Consider the following 15,514-nt stretch of genomic DNA (forward strand, 5'->3'; position numbering starts at 1 on the left):
GGGCCAGGGCTGGGGAAGAGGCCTTGGAGTGGGCAAGGGAGGGAAGACAGCCAGTGGAACCTCAGGACCCACCAGCACATGGCAAAAGAGAGTCATTAAGGGCTCCTTCACTAGCCTGGCTGATAAGGGACTGGGTACCTGTGCCTGGGAGCCCCATGAGGCCGCACAGCACATCACCGGTTGGGTCCTGCTTTGTCAAATGCCCCCACCCCCCGCCCCAGACCACCTTGGCCTAATCAGTGCTCAAAGATTTGTTGAATGGATGAGATGACACGGAGTAGGAATGCGGCACAGGTCTGAGGTGATTAGGTCAGGCTTCCTGTAGGAGGTGAAGCTCAGAACAGGGGCTCGCCTCACTTGTGTGCTCTGCCCAGCATGGCATATTGTGGGCATTGAGAGCAGCTTGTCAAACTCAAACATCACTCAGTCAGTAGTTTATGGAGCACCTACCATGTGCTTTGCCCCTTGCTGGGCACAGGATATAGCAAGTGGGGAGCACTGTAGACCTGGGTCCTACCCACAAGAACTTTAAGTCTCTTTAGGGTTCAGGAAGCAAATGACCATAGCCTAGAACCATTTAGTCTATAATGGAAAAAACAGAGGCGGGACCCATGCAGGCACCTGACCTAGCCTCCACATCCAGGGAGGGCTTTCTAGAAGAAGAAGAGATGACACCCTAACTGATTCTTGAGGGGCATGAAGGAGTCTGCAGGTGATGGGGTTTAGGAGGAGATGTATTTGGAGCAGAGGAAGCAGCATCTACAGAGGTAGGGGCCTGAGAGAGTGGGGAGCCCGGGAAGAACCAGCTGGGCCTGCACGTGGGCAGGACTTGGATGAAGGTGAGGAGGGATGAGAGGCAGGGCCTGGGAGGCAAGAATATTTTGGAGTCAGACTAACCTGAACTGAAATCCTTGGGTGAGTTATTTCTGTTCTCTAAACCCATTTCCCCCTCTAAGGTGGGGATAGGACCCGGCAGGTCTGTAGTGAGGGTTTCAGGCAATAGGGACAAGTTCCTCACACATTGCTTGTCAGACAGTGGGGACCAAGATGTTCCTATTTCTGTTCCAGGTGGAAAAACTGGGTGGGCACATGCCAAGAGGCAGGACTGTGCCAAACAGGCCCCTGGTTAGCACACACTCAGAGCTGGGGTGCAGAGCAAGAAACTGGCCAGGAACAGTCAGAGTGGCCTTGACATTGAATTTGGCTGAGCACATCAGAGATTCTTCGCCTCTGGTCTCTCCTGTGCCAGAATTTACTACATCCAAGTCCCTGAATGTCAGTAGGATAGATATGAGTAGGGCATTTTGCTTGACAAGGACATTTATCCCTTAGGGCACTGATTTTCAAGTTGTTTTGACTGGAACTTTTTTCTATAATTGAAAGCTTCTTCAGAATCCTGGACAAACGGGGAGCTCCTCTGGTGCAGTAGAGGTGTAGGGAGCCGGGTGCTAAGTCCTGGCTGCTTGGTCTTCCTCACCCAACTCCCCAGCTAGGCCCTCAGTGGCCATCTGGTTTGAAAGCTTCTGCCCCAGGGAGGGTTTTAAGGCCTGAAACCCAAAGAGGTACCTGATGAGATAGAGAGCAGAGGCCCAGCGATGCCAGCCCTGCTCCCGCCCAACTGGTAGGCTTCCCATGACCTGTTTCCACAGCCTGGTCCTCAGTCTCCTGAGCTCACGAATTTTCTTTCATTAGGGACCCTAGAAATAAGCAGGTTTTGTGGGAATAGTCCCCCAACTGAAGCTCTATAAAGTACACGCCAGTTTATTCATCAAAAAAGAAGGAGGTTCTGGAACAGTACTTACTTACAGCGGCCTGACCTTGGCAAGTCTTAACCTTTGTGCTTCTGGACCTTCCCAGGGGATGGGCCAGATGATTTGATGCTGGGGGACAAGATTTTATGTTTGTTTGCTGTGACTTTAACCCTGAGTCTTGGCTCTGCTGTGCCCCAGCTGTGTGACCTTGAGCAGGTTATTTAATCTCCTATCACTTAGTTTCTTTAACTGTAAAATTGCAGAAAGAGCCCCTCTCATAGGTGTGAACATAAAATGAGTGAATCTACATAAGAGTCGTAAAAAGGGCCTGGTGGGGAGGAGATGCCACGTACCTGTGTCCTATACTCCTGTTGTTCTTATTCCTCTTGGCATGGCCAGCTCATGAGTACATTCCTCTTCTTAGCACTGGTCCCCTAGCTAGTATTTATTGAGCACCTACTGTGTACTGGGCCCTGTGCCTTACCCTGGGGTACAGTTGTGAACAAGGTGGATCTGGCCTAACCTTTACTACTGTGCATGTTAAAGAGTTTGGGCCTCAGCAGATTAATGGGATGCCCTCAAAGACTTCTTTCTGGCTCCATTGTAGGGGGGGGCTGGCCACAGTGGCAGCAGGATTAGTAAGAAAGTTCAGGGTGAGATAGTGTCCCTGGGTCCCAGGCACAGCCCAGGCACAGTAGGGATGGAGACTTGGGGAGGGACAGGGAGCGCAGGTCTTGGTGATTGCCTGGGGAGTGGAAGCAGGAGGGAGAAGGCAGGCGGGCTTTCGTCCCTGTCTGGCTGGGCAGCTGGCTGCGATGACATTTATGGAGAGAACAGTGGAGGAGGAGCAGCCTGCGAGTGCTAAGCAGGGTGGGGCCCTGCCTTGCTGAGTCTGCGCTGCCTGCAGAGCTGTGTGGGAATCGCCACCACATCACCACGACAGCAGCAGCTGCTACTGGCCAACTTCACACCGAGTGCCAGGAACGTTCTGAGTTACTTAACTTTGTTCTCATAGCAATCCTTTGTAGTGCAGAGGTTTGCTGTCCTCCTACCACCATGAGATCTGGGGCTCAGCAGCAAAGGGACTTGACCCCAACTCACAGTGCTGTAGCAGGTGTCTGTCCCAAGGCCCACGCCTTTTTGAAACCCCCAGCAGATACTTGAAAAGCCAGAAATAATCTAGAAATTCACTATCACTGATCAAGCACTCCTGTGCCAGGCCCCTGTCCAGGTTTGGTTTGTATTCACCCCTTGACTTCTCATGACCACCCAGCAAGGGACTGGTATTAGCCCCATCTTATCAAATGCACAGGGTGAGGCACTCAGGTACTATATCCAGGCTGTACCACGAGTGACTGAGAGAACTAGAGCAGGCACCCCAGTGGACTGGCCTGGAGGTGGAGAGTGACTTCCAGATGGAAGACAACCCTAGGCAACGCACCTCTCCATCCCCAGTCACCCCTGGCTTGGGCCAGCTATCCTTGACCAGTATCAAATTATGGTCCTTTTATTCCACCCAGTGGCCACTGCTAGAATTGACCTCCTCCTCCCTGTGGCTGCTGTGGTGTGAACTGAGGCTCCGCTCCTCAGCCTCCTCCTGGCCTCCTGACCTCATGTCTCTCCACGCCTCAGTTGATCTTACATCAGAATCTCACTACAATTAAGTCTGACCTGTCACTCATACTTCAGGTGAAACCCCAGGGCCTCAGGATAAAATCTGTGGCTTCTGGTCTGGCCCTCAAGGGGTACAGAGGTCTTAGGTCAGGGTCCTAGGCAGCAGACTCAAGACAGAGGTTTACAGGCTGGGAGTGTGGGAGGTGACCCTGGAAACCTGCCCTGTGAGGGAATGTGGAAAATAGGCTTGGGCCGAGGGTGAACTTGAGCTACGATATAGTCCTGCTGTCTTGCATCCTCCGCCATCCCATGGACAGCTCCATATTTGGGATAGCCATCAAGGACATCCCTCCTAGAGTAAGGGACCAGGCCTTTATGTCCCCCACAGACATCATTGGACATGGGCTTCCCTCAGGGAGGGCACCTTGGGTGAGGGGCTGTCCTGTTTCCCATTGTCAGAGCTGAGCCATCAGCCATCAATACCCTGGGCACCCGGGGCAGTGAGTGCTGTGACATGAGTGAAGGTCGGGGAGGCACCACGGCAGGCACGGCATGTACCACCAGCTCCAGGTTTCCTGAGATCCCACAGACTCACTGGCAGGCTGCATCATCTCCAGAACCTCGCGTTCCCTTCCTGAAATGGGGCTGATATCACTGCACAGCATATAGGGGGATGAAATGGGGCTAATAGCAGTCCCTTGCTGGGTGGTCATGGGAAGTCAAGGGGTGAATACAAGCCAAACCTGCACAAGGGCCTGGCACAGCAGTGCTTGATCAGTGATAGTGAATTTCTAGATTATTCCTGGCTTTTCAAGTATCTGGGGGTTTCAAAAAGGCATGGGAGACACCTGCTGCAGCACTGTGAGTTGGGGTCAAGTCACTTTGCTGCAGAGCCCCAGAACTCATTTGTAGGAAGACAGCAAACCTGGGCCATGAAGGATCAGTATGAGAGCTGTAGAACTTTTGTCCATAACCCCTCCATCTAGTGTCTGATTTCAATTTTTTTTTTTTTTTTTAGGCACTGGGGATTGAACCCAGGGGTTCTCATCCACTGAGCTAAATCCTCGGCCCTTTTTTATTTTTTATTTTGAGGCAGGGACTCACTAAATTGCCCAGACTGGCCTCAAGCTTGCGATCCTTCTGTATCAACCTCCAGACTAACTTGGATTACAGGTGTGCACCACCTCCCCTGGCTGATTTCAACCTTCTTGCTTATAGTCCTCATCCAACCTTGTCTCCTGGGAATGCACAAAATTCCCTAGATGTGATTCTCAAATACCACATCACATTTGTCTTCCAACTTCAAAATTTTTATGCATTCAGATGATCACAAGTGAGAGGAGAAAGGGAATATCACTACAGGATACCTCTGCTTTATATTTTTAAAAAAATTATTTCATTCTATGCATAGATTTTTGAGCCCTTTTACAGTTTTATATTGTGTTTCAGGTTATAAAACAATATATGTTAAGTATAATTCCATTTCACACAAAATGTATATGTACATCAAAAAATTATAAGTGCTTCTGCATGCCATCAAAAGTTGTCATGTGGCTAGGATGTAGCTCAGTGGTAAAGTAAATGCTTGGCGTGTGCAAGGCCCTGGGTTCATAAGTTGTCCTAAGCCATTTAAAAACAGTTCCTTTATGTTCCTTGATTATATATATAATACAAAGTGATGCAAAGTCACATTTTGGAGACAACCACTGTAATGAGTATGGTGCAGATTTTTCTAACTCATTTTCTAGAAATTCATTGATACAAGTATTTAAAGTTTTAAGCTTTATTTTTTACAAAAATGGTACCCAGCCAGTGACTTGGGAGGCTGAGGCAGAAAGATCACAAGTTCAAGGTCAGCCTGGGCAACTTAGTGAGACTGTCTCAAAATAATAAAAGGTGAGGCCGGTCGGGGGTGATTGGAAATACAGCTCAGTGGCAGAGCACTTCTGTTTTCAGTTCCCAGTACTAGGGGCAGGGAGTTATCCTGCTATACGTACTATTTTGTAATTTGCCCTTTTTTCACTTATATCTTGACATTTTTCTGTTGGTACACATGGAGAGGTTTGCCTGGGAATATAGTTCAGCAGTTGAGTGTTTGCCTAGCATGTGTGAGGTCAGTTCCCAGTACTGGGAAAAAAAAAAAGTAAGAGTGAAGAGTGGGAAAGGAGAATAAAGGGGCTTATCAAAGGGCTGTGGGTGAATTTTCTACATAGATTTACCTTATTTTATCGATTATTTATTGAGCACCTATTATGCCCCTGGCCCTGTTCCAACCACTAGGAGGAAGCAGTGTACAGAACAGATATACTCCCTACCTACCCTGAAGCTAATGTTTCTTTTTTTTTAATTGGAGCTTTATAATTATGGTTGTTGGGTTCATCCCAACAAACTCGTGAATGCTTGGGAATCGATTTCTGTCCATGGTGCTCCCCTCTCCTCTCCACCTTCCTCCCCTCTCCTATTCTCCTTCCTCTATTGGGCTGCCTTTTGCTTGTCTATTAATTTATATTTGTTTGATTCTTTATATTATCCTATCCTTCCTCCCCTTTCCTTTATTTTATTCTAGCTTTCCCCATATGAGAAAACATCGACCCTCTGAGTTTCTGAGTTTGGCTTATTTCACTTAGTATGATATTCTCCATTTCCACCTGTTTACTGGAAAATGGCATAATTTTACTTTTTATGGCCGCGTCGAACTCCATTATATATGTATACTACAGTTTCTTAGTGGGCATCTGCGTTGATTCAGTAATTCAGCTATTGCGAATTGTGCCGCTGTGAACATTGAGGTGGCTGATCACTGTATTGCTGTATATGCTGACTTTAGATCTTCTGGGAAAATACCAAGGAGTGGGATCACTGGGTCACATGGTGGCTCATCCCTAGTGTTTTGAGGAATCTCCATATTGCCTTCCAGAGTCTAGTTGTACTAGTCTGCAGTCCCACCAACAATGTACAGGGTACCTTTTCCTCACAACCTTACCAGCATTTATTGTTCATATTCTTGATCATCGCCATTTGGACTGGAGTGAGATGGAATCTTAGTGTAGTTTTAATTTGCATTTCCCTGATTGCTAGAGATGTAGAACATTTTTTCATATTTTTGTTTATTCAGTAACCATTTATGTTTCTTCTTTTGAGAAATTTTCATTTAGTTCTTTGGTCCATTTATTGATTGGGGTGTGTGTGTGTGTGTGTGTGTGTGTGTGTGTGTGTGTGTGTGTGAGTGTGTGTGAAGTTTTTTGAGTTCTTCATATATTCTGGATATTAACAACTTATCAGAGGAGTAGCAGGCCAAGATTTTCTCCCATTCTGTAGGCTCTCTCCTCATGCTCTTATTTCCTTTGTTGTGAAAAAGCTTTTTAGTTTGATGGCATCCCACTTACTAATTCTTGGTTTTATTTCCTATGCTTTGGGGGGTCTAGTTAGAGAATTTGGTGCCAGCACCTGTATGATGGAGTGTTGACCCAGTTTTCTTCTAGAAGTTGTAAAGTTTCTGGTCTAATTTCTATTCTAAGATTTTGATCCATTTCACTTTGAGTTTTGTACAGAGTGAGAGATAGGGATCTAGTTTCATTTTTCTACATACAGCTGTCCAGTTTTTCCAGCACCTTCCTCAGCATTGAGTGTTTTGATTAGTTTTCAGCAATAGACAACCCACTGTCATTTTTGTAGATGGCAAATCATTTTTATTACTCCTGCTTAGCGGACCACAATGGGGCTTATGTGGTCAGGTAAAAGAGTCTGAGCCCATGTTCAACTCTAAATAGACCCTCATAGGGCTATGGACCCACCTTGTGTTTTCCCAGTTCCTGACTATATAATTGAAATAGACATACACAGCAGCCAGCAGAATCCCACACGGTTGCACTGACCTGTGGAGCCAAGGCCATTATGATAGAAAGAACCAAGTGGAAGCCCCTAGAACTCCCCATCTTTCTCAGGATAGTAATTCAAAAGCAATTTTACATCCTTTGGGGAAATTGCAGAGATTAGTTCCACCATTAACAGCTTGAAAGAAGCAGGGGTAGTGATCCCACCCTCATTCAGCTGGCCCATTTGGCTTGTGCAGAAGGCAGATGGATCCTGGAGAATGACTGTGGATTATTTTCGCTATAATCAGGTGATGACTCCAATTGCAGTTGCTGTCCCAAATGAAGAATCTTTACTGGAGCAAATCAACACAGCCCTTGGCAGCTGGTGTGAGCTACTGACCTGGCAAATGCTTTTTCCTCCATACCAGTTTCCAAGGACCACCAGAAGCCAAGAGTGCACAGCTTCACAGCCTTGCCTCAGGGCAACATCAACTCTCCCACTTTCTGCCATGATACGGGTGGCAGAGAAATTGATCTCAAGGCCCCACACTGATCCACGTGTTGACAACATGATGCTGATCTGATCTGAGGAGCAGGAGGTAGTTTTGTAAGTGAGGTTGGCAATAAATCCCCTGCTGATGTCTGTCAGGTCCACTCTGGAGATGAAGATAGCACTCGACTAAAACCCCATTAGTTACTTGACTAAAATTCCATCAGTTATTTGAACAGAAAGAATTGAATATAAAGGATTGTTAACTAAATGTAAAGTTGTTAACCAGCTGATTGAAAAGGTAAAAGAAAATCAAAGGGTCTTGAAGTTAGTAGCTGCAGGTAGCAGCTTCCACCCTTAGGACTGAGGCGACAAGGGAAAGAGATTGAAAAGATGAAAACTTAGAAACCTAGGAGAAGGCCTTGCAGAACCGAGACTCATTAGCCCTGAAGAGAGGACCCTTTTTGCTTGGTGCATGACATTTTTTTAATTTGAGGACAACTTATAATCACATTGGATTGTACAACTTCAATCCACTTGTTTTCCAAGCAAACCCTACAGCCTGTCATTTCTCTTGTGGTCTGGAGCACATGCCAGCTCTGTAAGCAAGTCTAGGTTGCAGGTAGCTGATGTGCCCCTGGACCTGATGGTCCGACAGATCCACAGATCTGCAGAGAGCCACTGTCAAATAGGCTGCTGGATGGAGCTGCCCTGATATCAATAGACGATTCATGGAACGAACCCATGCCCTCTGCAGTAACTGTTCTCCTTTGACAAACTACTCCTGGCTCCTTTACTGGGCCCTGCTAACAACCCAACACCTTCTCATGCCTGGTGAGTGACTGTGTGGCCCCTTCACCACCTGGGTGTGTCATTTCTGTGTCATTCAGCTCCCATCAGGAGACAAGCCACACAGATATTTGAATGAAGAAGAGGATTTTGTTGTAGGTATAAAGTTGTTCACTAGGTAAATGTGAACATGAAAGAATTCCAAGTCAGAAGATTTGACTCCTTGTTGTCAAGGACCAGGGAGTAAGTATTTCTGGTTTGCGTCCATTCTGCCATAACCACTCAGCAATTCTGTTGTATGGAAACCAGTTTGACAACATGTAAACAAGCAGGCAGTCTGTGTTCCAATAAAACTTTATTTACATAACCAGGTGGATGGGCTGGGCTTGACCTGGGGTCCATGGTTTGCCCACCTTTGCCCTTAGTATCATGGAGGAAGTGGTCACAGGAGGATCTTTTGCTGCTGCTGATGTCCCTGAGAGGTCAGACACTGCAAGCATTGGGAAGACTGGCTTCATCTGCTATGGTGGAAAGGAACCCCTGCTGCCAAGGGGAGCCCACACAGACCAGGAGGAAGAGAATGGCAACAGGAAGGAGCAAACTCACCCTCCTGTGGCCTGGGAGCCTCCCTCTAGTATGCTATGGGCAGAGTCTGGCAAGGCAGGAATGTAGGTTGCACATAGCTCCATATAGAGGGTAAATTTGGAGCTGAGGGACAGTCAGTGTTTTGATTCGATCCCCCTTGTAATTCCTAGTTTGAATTTGTACCAATTTCATTCTAGAGATTGAACAACTTTCAGGGTCCCACTGGCAAAGAGTGGGGGGGGCACATGTTAGGAAGGGAAGATTTCTGTAGGAAAGAGGTATTTCTGCTGGGAAATGAGGGTGAGAAGTAGGGGGTCCCATAGACTTTGACAGGAGCCTAGAAGGAACTCACAGCATTTAAGGATCCTTTGTCCTACCTTCAGAGCAAAACCCAAACCCAGCCCCCTCTTTCCACCACCACTGCTCACCCTCAGTCCCACCCCACCTTCTCATGGGGGTTTTGCGTCAGCTCCCTGGTCCCTGCATCACTCTGGTGCCTGTGGTCTGCTCCCACAGTGTCTAGATCATTCTCCTCTACCCATACCCTCTGGCCTGATGTCCTCTGTTGCCCTTGGAGCAGAGCCCAGCCCCTCACAATGTCTCTCACAGTCCTGCAGGGCTGTGGTCCCTGCACACCTCACTTCCCACCCCTCCTGCTCTCCAACAGCCTCCGTGAACCCACCTCAAAAACCACCCACTGTTCCCATAGCTGGGAACTTCCACCATAGGTCTTCCCTGCATTTCCTTGAAGATGGGACTCGAATAAGACCCCACAGCAGAAAGTGTATTCAAAGCAGTGTCTTCCATGGATCTCTGTGGCCCTGCTTTATTTTACTTCATTGCACTTGTCACTTTGTACATTTATATTTGCAATATTCCCAAAGCTGGTATTGTACTTGGCCAGTAGAGGGAGCCCGGCAAAGATGTATTGAGCAGGTGAATGAGCGAATGAGGGAACAGATGGAAAGGGCAGAGCGGCTGCCATGCAGGGTTGGAGGGCAAGATGGCAGGGGATGAGGCAGGCAGGGTGGCAGGGGCCAGATGGAGCAGAGCCTCTGGGAGGGACAGGTGAGAATTGGGACTGATAGTTGAAGAAGGGTGAGTGTCGTCATGGTATTTAAGCAGGGGAGTGGTGTGAACAGATTGTAGCATATCGGGATTCCTGGGGCTGCCAGCTGAGAGGCCTGGGAAGTAGAGATGAGCTTTCCAGTCAGAGATGGAGACCTGGGCGGGGCAGTCAGTGGAGGCAGAGATGAGTGACCCAGCTCTGCAGGCGTTTGGGGGCAGAATCAGGAGGGCTCAAAAGTGGATGCAGGGATTGGGGATTTAGTTCAGTGAGAGAGCGCTTGCCTAGCATGTGCAAGGCCTCAAGTTCAATCACCAGCATGGGAAAAAAAAAAAAGTGCTTATGGTGAGGGCAAGGAGACAGGCATGTGCAGGATGACCCCCCAGACTTCAAATGCAATGGCTTCAGGGAAGGTAGAATTCCGAACAGTGCTGGGGAGAGGGTAGGTGCTGAGGTTGCTGAATGTTCCTTGGAGGTTCAAGGACTCCTTCATTTCTTGAGTTCCCTGGGAGCCAAGGAAGAGTCATATACCTGCACTTGACCTCAGATTGCCCCCAGCCATGGGAGGATGTGGGCAGCAGACAGGTAAAGTCTCCTCAGCAGTGGAGTGGTTCCACATCTGGGGGCAGCTAGGTCAAGACACCTACCCTCTCTGTGCCTCAGTCTCGTCACTGTAGTATGGCAGGAATGTGGTCCCTCTGTATAGGTTTCTCTAGGGGACCAAATAAGCTACTGCAAGGAAAACCCTGGAATAGTGGCCACTGGGGAGCTACTGTGTACTTAGAAGCACTTAGAAGGATAATGTGAAAAAGAGGGCCCTGTGGTGGAGGCTGCTTTGGGGAGGGCTTAAATGGAGAGGTATGCTGTAAGCCTCTAGTGGTGAGGAAGAGCAGGGAGGAGCAGGTGCAAAGGCCCTGAGATGGGGAGTGAGCCTGCTGTGTTGAAGAACAAAAGGCAGGCCATCATGGCTGGAGGAGCAGGTAAGGGAGAAAGGGCATGAGGGGAAGCCAGCAAGGTGGCAGGTCTTAGACTGCAAAGGGCCTCTAGGCCATAAAGGGGTTTTGTCCTAGTGCTGTGGGAAGCCATGCCTGGTTTTAAACAGGAGACATCCCTTTGACTTATATATGAGAAATAGGTCAGCAGCCTGTCAGTGGTGGCAGGGGGCGTCTGTGAGGTGGTAGAGGAAGGTGGATAGATCTAGGAGTGTTTCAAGCACGCCACTGCCCTTGTTACTGGAAAGAAGAAGCAGGCCAGCTGGTGAGGAGGTTGGTGGGCCAAGGGATGGGCAGAAAGGAATAGGAGAGTCTTCCTGAGAACCTGGGGTCCTAAGCACATGGCCTGGGGACAGCCAGGGCCCCCCTGAACTCATCTGAAAGGCCACTGCTTCCTCCTGTCTGAACTGGGGACTGGGCCACCATGGGTGCCCAATGAGTGCACAAAATGAATAGGATTCCTGTGCTAGCTTGACTGTTCTGCAGTTCACATCTTCGTGATAAATGTGACCAACATACAAGAGAGGAGATAAGGGCTCTTCATTCTCAACACCCAGGAACCCCCACTGATGTTCCCAGAATCCACTGGGGTTTGGGCCTCTGCATTATGCCTGGGCGCTGAGCTGACTCTCAGTGCTTCAGCTATATCAAGCAGGTGCCATGGCACCATCTCTGTTGCCCTGAGCCCCTCCTTAAACCTGTGCCGTCTCAGCTCTGGCTTGTCGTCTGGGTCTGGGTCTGCTCTCCCTGATCTCCAGGCATTGTCTTTGGGCTCTCCTCTGGCCCTGGCCCTGGATTTCATGTGGCCCATCTGTGCTCTCCTTGCTTTTGAGTTTGGTTTCTAGCTTGTGCCACTCTACCTGTAGTTCTCTCAGTGACCTGGGCTTGTGTTGGTCCCTGCCACCTGTTCCTGCCTCTGCGCTAAGTCCTGGCCTGGGCTGTCTCACTGCCAATGAGGGCTGTGCTTTGGCTCCTGGGTCATCTCCTGGCCGTGGCTCTGTTTCCAACTGTGGCCTCTTTCTGACTGCATATGGGGTTAGGCCTGGGCTCTCTCCACTGGCTGTGCCCTTCTTCTTACCCTGGTCTTACCCTGTGTCCTCTCTCCCTGTCCCAGGTTATGTCTAGGCCTATGTCCCTCATGTGCTCCCAGCCTCGGCCCCTTCAGGACCTTGGCTCTTTCATTAAAGCCTTAGGGTAAACTGTTCTTGAATTTGGGTTTGAGACCCCCTCCATCCCTGGCTCCTGATGCTGGGACCCAGTTGAGGCCCAGGGAATGGAGTCAGGGTGTCTAAAAGGGGCACCCTGGGATCCTGTCTCCAACCTGGGACTCAGAAATGTGGAGCACATGGTGCCTGACACCCTGTTTACAGATGAGCAAACTGAGGCCCAGAGATGTGAAAGCTGCCTGAGATCTTGCAGCAAGTTGGATATAGCCAGGGCTCCCACCTCCCCATGCTCACCCCACCTGCTCTGTCATGTACATGTGAATGCAGATGCCAGTATGTGAGGGCATGTGCTGGGCCCTTAGGGAATGCCCTGTGTGTTGCTGCTTCCGCCTGCGTATTGGCGTGTGTGGGTGAGGTAGTGTAGACGTGTGTGTATAGTGCTCCCCAGTGCAGTGCATGCAGGAGCATATATGAGGTACAGGGATTTTTCCACTCTTGTGTCCAATCCTCTGCTAAAGACCAGTTACTGTCCCTTTAAGCCAGAGTGAATAGCCTCTTGGATCAGCCAACAAAATATAAAAGGGGCTCCAGGTACACCTGCAGGCCCAACCCACACCCTGCTCTCTGTCCCACCCTTCACTGTCAGACCTGGTTCACACCTGGACCGCAGCACCCTCCACTTGGGACCCCATGCGGCCTCCTCTGAGGTCATTGCCGCTGAGCCAGACACAGGTGCTGTATGTCTGGGAAGGCTCCAGGCCCACATCTGGACCACTAATGTCTACCAGGGGCAAGAGAATAGTGATCACATCCCCACTTTGCAGTCCCCAGCTGCTGCTTTTACTCACTATTGCCTGTTTCTCTCTAACTGCCCGTCTCTGTCTTCCTTTCCTCTCCCTCTGCCCTGCCCTGCTTTCCCTCCAGCAGAAGGCAGACCTGGCCGTGGCTGCATTTACCATCACTGCCGAGCGAGAGAAGGTCATCGACTTCTCCAAACCCTTCATGACTCTGGGGATCAGCATCCTCTACCGAGTGCACATGGTGAGTATCCCCTGGGGACTGTGGGCTTCAGCCTGGCCTGGGGGACAGGGACAGGGGCTGCCAGTGCAGATGAGCCCATCAGACTCCTGGTGCCTGGCAGCCCAGTTCAGGAACTGCTCCAATCTCACTCCCCACAGGGCCGCAAGCCTGGCTACTTCTCCTTCCTGGACCCCTTCTCCCCTGCTGTGTGGCTCTTCATGCTTCTTGCCTACCTGGCTGTCAGCTGTGTCCTGTTCCTGGCTGCCAGGTGAGTGCACTCTTTGCTGCCTCGGAAGGAGGGCAGGAGGCATGAGCCCTTTCCCCTTGTGGCTCTGCCCTTTGCTCTGTGGGTCTCTATCTGGGTCATCTCCGTTCTCTTCTCTCCATCTCTCTCCTCTTTTGCCTCCATTGTCTCTTCTACTTCCCTGTAGAGACGTCTCTGCCTCTCTGCCTCTCTGTTTCTCTACCTTTCCTCTGTGTGTGTGTCTCCGTCCATCTTTCTCTTTCCCACCTCTCCTCCTCTGACCACAGTGGCTCCATCTCCCCCAACTTCTCCCCTTCTCCCCTGCACCTGGGCCTATGCCCCTGCCTATGTCTCTCTGCAGGCTGAGCCCCTATGAATGGTACAATCCTCACCCATGCCTGCGGGCGCGCCCCCACATCCTGGAGAACCAATACACGCTGGGCAACAGCCTCTGGTTCCCTGTGGGGGGGTTCATGCAGCAGGGCTCGGAGATCATGCCACGGGCGCTGTCCACACGCTGCGTCAGCGGAGTCTGGTGAGATGCTTTCTATCTGCCCAGCAGGGCCTGGGAAGGGGCCCTCTGAGTTCTGGAGGGTGTGGGAGGCTTCTGCAGTCCTCTGGGTGATTCCACATTCTCCATCTCCAGTTGTGTGGCAGGGAATGGGGTCAGACACTAAGCCCCAGAGTGGCTGTGTGACCCTGGGTAGGCCCCATCCTCTCTCATGTCTCAGTATCCTCATCTGAAAACTGAGGCTAAGAAGGCCCATGTCTAAGCCTTGAGGATTCAATGAGGCAGTCAGGGAAAAGTGCCCTGTGAGCTGGACAGCCTGTGCTCACAGGAGGGGTTATAGTCACAACAAGAGGAGCATCATCTGCTGTCACAGTCATTGCCCTGGTTGTCACAGAGACTAGAGTCCTTGAAGTCCCATAGTGACCCAATATCCTGGACAGAACTTACTTTTCCCCTTAGACAAGCTCTGTGTCAGGGAGCTAGCCCTGAGAACTCATGGTCTGTAGTTCACAGTTTTAAAAAATGTGGAATTAGATGCCAACACTTAAACTCTGGGCAAATTCATCCAGGCACAGTGGCACACACCTGTAATACCAGTGACTCAGGAGTCTGAGACAGTTCAGCCTTAGCAACTTAGAGAGACCCTCAGCAACTTAGCAAGACCCTGTCTCAAAATAGAAAATAAAAAGGGCTGGGGATGTGGCTCAGTGGTAAGGTACCCCTGGTTCAATCACCAGTACTAAGGAAAAAAAAAAAAAAAAATGAACCCAGGAATCTAGAAGATTGGCAGCACTGACCAGCATCCAGCTGGTGTCCCAGCCAGCATGGCCTCAGGCTCACACGCCCCACTCATTGTTCTCTGGCCTGGCTTCACATCTGCCTCCGTGGTCTGTCATCTAGCAGCTGGGTTTAGCTGTAGTTCCTGCGACTCTTCTGCCTCCTCCTCAACAGGACCACAGAAGACTGAAGAGAAAGCTTAGGACAGGAATAGTCTCCCTGTTTTCTGGATTAGAGAGGAGTGAGTTGCTGAAAAGCATGTATTTGGCTAGATGCAGAGCCAGGTTCCGGCCCTCTCCCCGTGCCAGCCCTCAGAACTGCTCAGCCAGCCCAGCTCCTGAGGCCCTCTATAGCCTCTCCAGGGATACCCCAGGCACGCGGCCTTCTAGGACATGTCCTCCTCCCCTCCTCCCCATCAGAATTCATGCATCCGTGGCCATTCCACAGGGGCCTGTCAAGCCCCTCCTGTGCCAGCCCCATCCTTGCCCTCCAGAGGCAGAGGTGTTGACAATAAACCAGCAAACAGTAAACGCTGGGCTTCATGCTTTATTTAATGGATCTGTCCCAAAAATACCGTTAAATATATGACTTGTTCAATCAAGACTAACCTTAAGGGACAGTAGGTTTTTCTCTCTCCCAGCTAAGTGGAATCAACTGCAGTCCACTGGCTTTGAAACTTTCAAGTCTCTTTGTT

General features: G+C 49.9%; 1 protein-coding gene across 3 annotated transcripts in view; it reads left to right on the top strand.

Annotated features, from left to right (window-relative positions):
• Positions 1-15,514, top strand: part of GRIK5 (glutamate ionotropic receptor kainate type subunit 5) — a 54,956-nt gene that overhangs the window by 22,460 nt on the left and 16,982 nt on the right. For 2 of the 3 annotated variants that reach the window (XM_079119390.1, XM_079119392.1), the window contains exons 13-15: positions 13,193-13,309; positions 13,447-13,556; positions 13,894-14,067. In XM_079119390.1, coding sequence (XP_078975516.1) covers positions 13,193-13,309; positions 13,447-13,556; positions 13,894-14,067 — 401 coding nt within the window. The remainder of the gene's footprint in view (positions 1-13,192; positions 13,310-13,446; positions 13,557-13,893; positions 14,068-15,514) is intronic. The other variant, XM_079119391.1, reaches the window with a different exon arrangement.

Source organism: Sciurus vulgaris (assembly GCF_902686455.1).
Source record: "Sciurus vulgaris genome assembly, chromosome: 17".
In the NCBI taxonomy this organism is placed as follows: Eukaryota; Metazoa; Chordata; class Mammalia; order Rodentia; family Sciuridae; genus Sciurus; species Sciurus vulgaris.